Source organism: Dipteris shenzhenensis, chromosome 16 (assembly GCF_047967505.1).
Source record: "Dipteris shenzhenensis isolate YYH24624 ecotype China chromosome 16, Dip_SZ_1.0, whole genome shotgun sequence".
Lineage (NCBI taxonomy): Eukaryota > Viridiplantae > Streptophyta > Polypodiopsida > Gleicheniales > Dipteridaceae > Dipteris > Dipteris shenzhenensis.
The window spans coordinates 16,628,989-16,639,263 of NC_141611.1; the positions used below are offsets into that span (position 1 = coordinate 16,628,989).

Here is a 10,275-nt window from a genome sequence, read left to right on the forward strand (position 1 = left end):
GAGAGGAAAGGAGCTTATGGGTGGATATCTTTTGGATCTTAATGGATTTCCTTATAGCTCATGTTGTGATTTTGGAGGTGTGCAAATGGAAGGGATGAGTGAAAGCTCATCAGATGATGCGCTAATGCTTGGGAGTGCAGAGTGGCTTACCAAGAGGTTGTATTGTCATTGCACTCATTGCAAGCAAGAAGTACGACATCAACGTCGTATTATCATGCGCCACTTGCGGATGTATGGGGAGGATCTCGAACTAGTACCCACCATTGGTATTGCACGTGGTGATGGATCATCGGTAAGTCAATGCTATTTTAATTTGTGATTAATATTGCATACATACACGACACGAAACCTTGAGATAAGATCTTATATTTACACAAAATCTTGAGACAGGATGAGGAGGGTGGCGAGGGTGCGCATATGCTTTCACACTTTCAGCAAGACTATAGTCTCTCGGATATGCCAGATAATGACAAGAAAATTTTAGGGGCACTACATCACATGTACATGTGATGTTCAAGTCTGAGGTCAATATGCGAGAGTTGTAATCAACACAGTTGTACAAGGGTGCTAGGATGTTTAAACTACGGACTTGTCTCTCAATCTTGAATCTGCACATAAAGTATGGGTTGTCGGAGACAAGTGTCTCGGCCTTAATGGAGTTAGCTCCTACATTAATTTCACTCATTATTTGGATATTGTTTGTTTTGAGAATCATTATTATTCGAAGCCTATGTATGTTTGAATTGTGATATTGTTTGTACATGTGATGTTCAAGTCTGAGGTCAATATGCGAGAGTTGTAATCAACACAGTTGTACGAGGGTGCTAGGATGTTTAAACTATAGACTTGTCTCTCAATCTTGAATTTGCACGCAAAGTATGGGTTGTCGGAGACAAGTGTCTCGGCCTTAATGGAGTTAGCTCCTACATTAATTTCACTCATTATTTGGATATTGTTTGTTTTGAGAATCATTATTATTCGAAGCCTATGTATGTTTGAATTGTGATAGGTTGCTCCAGAAGATGTTGCCTGTACCAAATACCATTCCCGCGTCAAAAGATGAAGCAAAGAAGAATGCACAAGTGGATTGAGGGATATGAAGCAGCCAAAGCAGAAAGAATAATTGCAAGAAAGAGATTCAGAGCAATTTACAGATGATCGCAACCATATCCATGGGATCTCGCACTCACATGTCACTTGATTGGCTACAACTAGCTCTACGTGAAGTCGATTGCGATGGAGAGACAATAAACGAGCGCGAGCGAAAGTTATCATCTGGATGTATGATGCATGTAAGTTTCTTACCTCTTGACGTAATTAAGTAATTATTTGCGGCAATTAAATAGATGCATCCTCATTATTTTAATGTAAATCTCAGCGTAGTGGAAAGCTGTAAAACAATGTTCTAACAAATTCGATGACACACGAAATGACAAAGGAAATCAGTACAAAGAGTAGCTGCAGACGACTTGGCTGACCATTAAAAGGATCATGTAGGTGCATGGCACATGCAAGTTACAGATTGTGCAGCGTCTTGTTACAGATCTATAAAAAATGCTTAGTCCGATCTGCTAGCACGTTGCACTGCAGCTTCAGCCAGGGTTGTTAACGCTTCGACTTGCATCTGCAACGACATGACGTAATGTGCAGCTTCTCTTAAGAGAGTTCCAGGATCCACCAGCTCATTGCCGCCAGGTATAACGTTCTGCAAAGACTTGAGATCTATCGGCGGTTGTTCTAAGATATGCTTTAGTGTTTTCCTTTCAATTGCTCGTCTTGTTAATCGAGGGCGAAGAGCCTTGATGTAAGTACGCTTCCAGGCAGCTTTGCCACAGCTTTTGTTCCTTCTCATGCTCCTCTTCAGCAAATGGAGGTGGTATCTCCTTCGATGGGCCTCTTTCACCGTCGGCTGTCTTGCGGATGTATTGGGCTCCATACGATTTGCCTCAGGCATGCTAATTTTCTCCTTATACCGCGGTTGAAAACACGTAGATCTTCTGTACGCAGGCGCGACCACTGTAGATGAATGCTCCGTACCATAGAAACCGTCGTCGATCTGCGAGAGCTGCAGATTAAGTCCTCTTGCGACGGCGTGACTCCAATTGACACCGCCTACAGTTAACACCAGGGACATGTCTGCTGCGAATCTGACTGCCCCCAAACGGTCGCACATCGATAAATCGGATCCCTGCTCATCGATGTTAGCGAGGACAGGCACAAGGAGGTGGAGATATCTGTCCCGAAATGCAACTCTGGCCAGGTGGGTAGAATCGAGAGGGGGATCAGACTGGGAAGTATCATTATGTTCGCCCATGGAAGGCTGTGATCTATGGTCTCGTGGGGGGAAGGATTGAAAGTAGAAACCAGATGATGAAGAGAGGCAAAACTACAGAGGAAGCGGGGATGATGAAGAGAGGCAAAGCTACAGAGGAAGCGAAGCTACAGAGGAAGCGGGGATGATGAAGCTGAGAGAGAGACACAGCGACACGGAGATAGAGGAGTGAGATGTACATGCAGGAAGGGGGGGAGAAACGCTGGATTTATGAGGAAAGAGGTCTGCAGCGGTGGAAGCAGCAGACTCCCGAGTCCAGCGTGCAGGTACACAGTGGCACACACACAAAGCGAGAGACAAGTCACGACTCACAAGACGGAGAGACTCGAGCGTGTGAGACTGCAGTACTCGCGACTAGGATTTCTCACAAGATATGTGCCCATATAAAGGCAATGCTAAACGGAAGGATACGACTTAAAAGAGCTGACACTTGCGCGTCCTTCTCACCACCTCATCTAGTCTTGGACCCCTGGCCCCATGGATGCACATATGAGTGAGAGCTTTCAAAAGTGGGAGAGAGAGAGAGATTCTTTAACGGTCTAAATGTATGAAATTGGATGTATTAAGTGGGGAGAGAGAGAGAGTGTGTGTGTGTGTGTTTTTCTTCTCCATACTAGGGGTCCCTTATACCTCCCCTGAGCACATGCTTCCACATGATTGCATGCATCGCTACCGCATGCACCACTAACCCAACCATGTGCCTCAAACTATTTGTCCCTAACCCCTCCTTACATCCCCTTCTCCTTATTCTTATAACTTGAAGAAAAAGCCAAATTTCTTCCTGAGTTGCTCTCTTATGGATAACAATAAGTGTCAAGCATCCATTCTTCCCCCATGTCATGTGGTTGAATACTCGCTCAGTTGATTACTGTGATGTCTCTAGACTTGCCAACATAGAGTATTAACGTAGGCTTTCATTTGATTCCCTCTTGAGCCAAACTTTCTAGGGACATTTTAATTTTGATATTTTAAATGCAAGTGGAATTTGGTGCTTCCAATTTCCAACCATAGTGGGGGAGACAAAATGAACATTAAACTAAGTGTTTTGTCTTTCAAGCTGTGAGGTAGGGGACAAAATCGCGAAGAATATATTTGCTACCTAGTTACTACCTACAAAAAACCTTGAACTAAAATGCACCTTATAATATGAAGATTGTGTCTATGAGTATTGGAATTACGATCGGAGCATTGGTCACCTAAAGTGATGGCATACAAATAAACATCATAATTAAATTACAACAACACCGCATGATCATAGCTAGATAGTTTATCATATGCTTGATAAAAATATTGAACAAAACTATTAAAGCTTCACCTCACTCCAATAATTTTATAGGCATGCTGAGTAAATTGTATGAAAAGTGACTAAGTGATATAAACTTTCCTATTCTCTCCCATACTAGTCTATTCACTAATGCACTTTCATGTATTCATGCAAGCCTCGCACAAAGAAGCATGTTATGGGGACCTACCAAATGAATGCGAGGTATTGTCACCACTTTAAATGGAAGTGAGAGAGGTGACTTGTGTCGTAGAAGATGATATGACTCTGGATGTGACAACTTGTTTTTTTCATCACAATGCTTTGTGTGTAATCATCTTGTGTGAGCCTTTACATGTTCATTAACCATGTGCATGCACATGCATGCACACGCATCCATGTGTGCATAATTGACCATACACACAATCAACAAACCCCTCTCCATTCACACATGTGTGTGTGCGTGCACACACACACAATTCCCAAGCGAAGATGGTGTCAACCTCACACACACACACAATCAAAACACACACACACACACACATATGCGCACACGCACATGCACATACACACGCATACACATGGACACATAGATATGCATACACATTCACATGTAGACATGTGCAGATGCATGCACAGGCACATGTGCCCCCCCCCCTCCCACACATACACATCATGAAGAGATTTCATGAATCCAACTTTCAAGTCATAATCATACTAAGCATTCACATTACTTCTTCTCACATATATTGGTTTACATTCTTAAGATATTAAGGACCCACTTCAAATCACAAGCATATTAGTCATTCACATTACGTCTTCTTCCACATATTGATTTACATTCCTTATTAATTCAAATTTTTAGAATGTGCAAAATCTTTGAAATTACAATTATCTATATCAAGAAAATCAATATCTACATAGAATAAACAATAAATGAGGTCATGCATGATATGTTGCAAGCATTTTTCCCTTATGCATTTTCTTCCCTGAGTTTTGCCTATGTAAGTATATATAAGCGGGTAGGTAGGGGCACGCATATGCGTTGTGTGTGTGTGTGTGTGTGTGTGTGCATGCACTCGCCATAGCAATGCCTTAATTTTTTCACAGTGAATATCGTACCCAAAGCTTCTCACTTGGTGGTAGTATATAGTTGGACTCAGTAGGCATCAATAATAGACTGGCATAATACATGGGGTAATCTACACCTAGAAGCATCTACTTGCACATCAAAAATAACATCCCACCTCCGTTGCCTTAAAATGGGTGTAGTCATTGCTTGACTCTTAAGATCATGGAAAACCACAAACAACTTGGTAGTCCATTAGAGCTTGGCATTTTTCTCTATCAACTAATACAATAGAGTTGCAATCTTGGAAAAATATTTGATAAAGCATCTGTAGAAGCTAATAAATCCCACAAAATAATGCAATTGAGTTAGGATTTTAGACTTGATGTATGGCTCGAATCTTACCTAGCTTAGTTCTATACCCTCTTGAGAAATGACATGATTGAGTAATATGCCCACTTGGATAGAGAATACACTTTTAGCTAGGTTGAGTAAAATACCCGCTTGTCTGCATCTCAAGAATACCTTTTCTAGATAATTAAGATGATCTTTGTTTGAAGAATAAACACAAAAATCATTACAAGTAAATGGAAATGATCTTAGTGAGATAATCATGGAGAATCTCTACCATAAACTTTTGGAAGGTTGATGGGGCATTTGTTAACCCAAAGGGCATTACTCAAGTTGCATAAGCACCCAATTCCATGATAAAGGTAGTTTTAGACAGATCCTTTGAAGCTATAGTAATTTGATTATAACCATTGTGAACCATTCATAAATGAGTACATCTAATGTCGTGCAACTTGATCCAAGATTCCATCAGTGAAGGGTATTGGACATGGATCAGGGACACAGTCTGTGCATTAAACTTCCAATAATCTGTGTAGATTTAGACTTTACCATTTTTCTTAGGCACAAACACAACAAGAAATAACCAATCACTGCGATCAATAGTGTAAATAAAACCAACACACAAAAGTTTATCTAGCTTTGCTTTTATCTATTTAGCATAGTTGGGATTCATTCTATACCGTTGTTGCCAAATTGGCTTGCCATTTGGCACTAAAAACACTATATTAGGGAATTATGGAATTTCCAAATAGTTTGGGAATTCCCAAAAGGTAAATATTTGGCCACATGGTCAAATCTCAAGCCCTTATTTGAAAGTGTAATCCACCCTAAGCACTATATTTAGGAATCCCTACAAGTCCCACTTTCAAATAAGAGGTTAAAATTTTAGCCACTTGGTCAAATCTTTAACCCTATTTAAAATTGGAACTTCAGAAATTCCCAAATTCTATAGTATAGTGTTTAAAGGTATCTTATGTTGATACAACTTCAGAGTAGCTCCTCGTAGGTTAGTGTAATTCCTGCAAGAACTATACTACTAGATTAATTTCGAATGTATAAGTAAACCAAATGCAACCATATGCTATTGCCCTTTACACATCACAAGTGAGAGTAATCCATTTCTATTTAAAGCCCCTTCTGACAAAATGTCAAAGTGGGAATCAATTTAAATAGTCACATTCATATTAGTAAAGTGTACAATAATGGTCACAACTAGTCTCTAACAAAAAGAGCCTTTGTCCAGTGTTTGAATTTTTCTTAAAGGTCCCTTAAAGCCTTATCATAAAAAATCACAATGGTCATGCTGTAATCATGGTAAAAGATCATTATTCCAAGTCATAACCTCATATCCATAGCAAATTGCCCATGAAAATTTCCCAAGAGTAGGTATTCCCAAGGGGAATTTTCCGTTCCTGAGTAATTCCAAAATGTTACAATTGTTTGTACCATAATCCACAAATGTCCATACCTGCATTTCTGTTGCAGTGCACAAAACCTAAGCACAAGGTTGAGGAAGCATTTAAGGATAATTGGGGAACAACCTATGAGAAGTGGGATGTAGTAGTCAGAGCTTTTTGGTACAAAAAAACATCCAAGAGAGGCCACAATTATGAATTGCTTCATCATAATCCACAAACATTTGTGTACTCTCATCTAGTAAGAGCTATTAAGTTCCAGATGCAACCTATGCCACAACGAAAGAAGGGCAAGAGTGTCTTCAAATTGGATTTAGACACGCATGAGCACATTTTAGGGTGTCTTAGAGCGGTGGACAAGGATGATTGAGATAGTGCTAAGAAAATGTAGTCTCATTGCAAGGAAATAATATTCCACTTATCCTAGAAAATGGAAAATGTACTTGAGACTATGCTTCTTTTATTAAATCCCAAATTAACCACTGCACTTGTTTTTGTAAATCTCAAATGATAAATCCCATACTTTTTAATATATCCCAAACAACCACCATGCTGGTTTTATTAAATTGTTTTTGTAAATCCCAAATGGTAAATCCCATGCTTGTTTTTAGTGTATCCAAGCAACCACCGCGTTGGTTTTATTAAATCCCATAACAAATCCACAAATCTACTCATCTTGTAAACCATCGTGCTGGTGGTGGCTATTAATATCCTAGTGCAACCAACCACTGTGCTAGTGATCACTTATCCTACACTATTACCATGCACTACTACCGTGCTATCCTAAAATTTGTTGCATAGTGCTATACTAAAACATTCTCCTTTAGATTGGTTATCTTTAACTGTCAGATTTCAACCACTGAGCTACTTAAAACATTTAAGTACTAACATGGACGCAGGTTGACACAAAATTAGGTATTATGAGCACCATAGATCATGGATGATGGCAGGCCAAGAAAGTCCACAAGTCTAAGATATGTCTAAAAGATTTTTACTTTTTCAAAATACAATGACATTTTGGGGCTCAAGGAAATTCCAAACTCCCAACTATCTTATCAGCCTCTCTATAGAGCAAGCATCTCCCAGCTCTTTAGGCTAATCTGATGCACTACAACAGACCTCTTCACACACTCAGATCACACATTGCTTACTTGACTCTATCGACTTGTACACCCATAGTAACTCCTCCTTTTGTTGGGGGTCCTATTCATCTTGGTCTTTGCACTCTATAGAACCTCGTGTCTCCATCATGTCCTGCCAAAAGAAACCAACATCATGAGCTTGAGAAGTACCTTAAAGGAGCAGGAAAAACAATAGCCAAGGAAATTAATATTCACCATCTTTGCCAACTTGAAGTAATACACCCACCACCAAAGCATGTCCTCCTTGTAGCTATTTTGCTCCTTTTCTAGGTTTGTTTTTGCTTTTGGTTATGCCATAGATTCGGGTTTGTTTCTTCGGGCCATCCAACATCATTTTCGAATAGAACAAAAGCATTCCAAAGTCTTTTGGGTATGCCATAGATTTTAAATAGGGAGAGACTTCATTGAGCCCAACCTTCTCATTCTTTTTTCTCACATTACTTGTATAATTGAAATCTTTCATCTCACATGAGTTGTCTAATCGAAATCTTTCATCTCACATTAGTTGACTAATCAAAATCTTTCAGTCTCACAATAGTTGTCTAATCAAAATCTTTCATCTCACACTAGCTAGTTGTCTAATCAAAATCTTTTGTCTCACATTATGGTCCTTGGCATGTCAAAGGACACTATCTAGTTAGATAGCTAACAAAACATTGCCCAAGAAAACTCTGAAGAAGATAACAATTCAATAGATTACACACAGATTACATAGATTACATCTCAAATACTCCTTTCCTTCAGATTACATCTCAAGGACTCCTTTCCTTCAAGGGGCTAGTTCCACATTCCTTGAGCAGGTCACCTTTTTTAGCTCCTTGATTTCAAGATCGACCCTCCTTGCTCCTTTCTAGAATGGGGTTGGTTCCTTCCTTCAGGGGCCCGACCCCTCCATTCATGTCGCTTTCGCTTTCCTTGATTTGAGCTTCTTCGTTGTAGGATCAGCCCTTCTTGCTCCTTTCCTAAAGGGATCTAGTTCCTCCCTTCAAGCTCCTTTTCCTTGCAGTCAAGACTCGGTCTTGGCCTTCTTCAATTTGAGCTCCTTGTCTTTTGCATTTTCGCGCCCAAATGGCAAATTGAGCTATAGTATCTACTTTCTCGTCATAGATAGCTATAGTAGTAGGCATACACATTTGATCCATTCATAGGCAATGGAAAATGGCATTCTCTACATAGAAATCTTGCATGCACAAACACCCCAAAGAAAAAAACACACATAGGGTGGTAGCACATAGGCCATTCAATCATGCAGTCATCTATGATGGGTGTATGGCAGACCATGCATTTCTAGACCTTGCTGCATAGTAGGATAGGCATCCGATTTAACTATTGGCCTCTCAATACCACAATCTTGCTTTGTAGATGACAAATTTGCTTCTTAATTCCTTCCTCCCTCATCCTAAGGATGTGGATGTTCTCCTTCATCTCCTCCACTCTTTGCTCACTCTGTGCAACAGCTTTATCAGAATCCCTCAACATCTATTGAAGCTGCTTAAATTTCTCAAAAACATCAACATGGGCCATTTCCAAGACTTCCACTCTAGTTTGGAAATCTCTCAAAATGACGGACTACTTTTTAAAAGTGTCAAAATCCATGGCAAGCTTGTGCACAGCCCTATCATAATCTTGTTGCAAGGTCTTGTAGCTTACTCTTTGAACTTCCAACAGTGTTTCAAAAAAAACAACCCTCATAGTGGCTACTGCAACTTGCTCCATTGTGGTTGCTCTCTGCATCCTTCCTATCCTGGAGAGCTGCCTCGTTGTCTTCTCCACCCTGGCTTCTCTCTACCCCATCCTTCTTGGCCTTGAAACTCTCTCAAGGTTGCTGCATCACCTTTTTGGTTTCTGCATTCTCCCTTTTTAGCTCCTCCATCATCTGGTCTTTTTCAATGTTCAATGTATTATGCATGTTGTAGAGCCGTTTATAAAGACCCTCCTTTTGGCCTCTCTGATCTTCAATCTCTTTTTGCATCATTGCTAGATTATGTCCCCATCACTTCTCACTTCTTCAAGCCTCTATCTCGGAGCTCCTTGATTTGCTTCTCTGCTTCTTCTCTTCTATGCCTTTCCATGTTGACCATTTTTGCAATGGCCTCAACTTGCTCTTGTGCCTGCAAGGCCCTCGCTTGTGCCACCTCTGCCTTGGCTTCTACACCTTCCCTGAGAATTTTCTCAAATTGCACTACCTTTGTTGCAACGGTGGATTTCTCTTGTAGAAAAGTCACCTTTTGAGACATCTTCTTATCGTATTGCTCAGAATTCCCTTTGAGGGTACATGCCATCAAGTGCATTGCAACTCTAGCAGACTGAGATGACAATTGGGATTTGCCATCCATGCAATTCTTCAGGTTGTTTATAAGATCTCCGTTGAGAAAGATACATCATGTCCTTTCAGTTGCTCTAACCTGTCAGAACTTTACAGTTCCTCTCGTACCAGGAAAGAAGTGAATGGTCTTCTTCAGCACATCTTGGAGGTCTGTTGGCAAGCTAGAAATCTTGACTCTACCATCTTTACTAATCTAAGCGTTGGTGTATAGATCTAGAATATCATGTCGTTCTCAAAGAAGTGTGAGCCTTGCAAATTGCCTCTAGGAATGCGTAGTGCATTTTCAATCACGCTTGCAGTGATGGTAATCTTCTGGCCTTGATAGACTAGTTGCTCCTCTTTCACATTCATCTCCTGTACCAACCTGGTGAAGTTTTTG

General features: G+C 40.3%; 1 protein-coding gene across 1 annotated transcript; it reads right to left on the reverse strand.

The window, feature by feature from the left end:
• Window positions 1-1,507: 1,507 nt before the first annotated feature.
• LOC147892617 (uncharacterized) lies at window positions 1,508-2,379 on the reverse strand. Its single transcript, XM_087387787.1, has one exon. The coding sequence runs from the start codon at window positions 2,312-2,314 to the stop codon at window positions 1,559-1,561; it is 756 nt and encodes a 251-aa protein (XP_087243913.1). The 5' UTR covers window positions 2,315-2,379; the 3' UTR covers window positions 1,508-1,558.
• Between the last annotated feature and the right edge of the window lie 7,896 nt (window positions 2,380-10,275).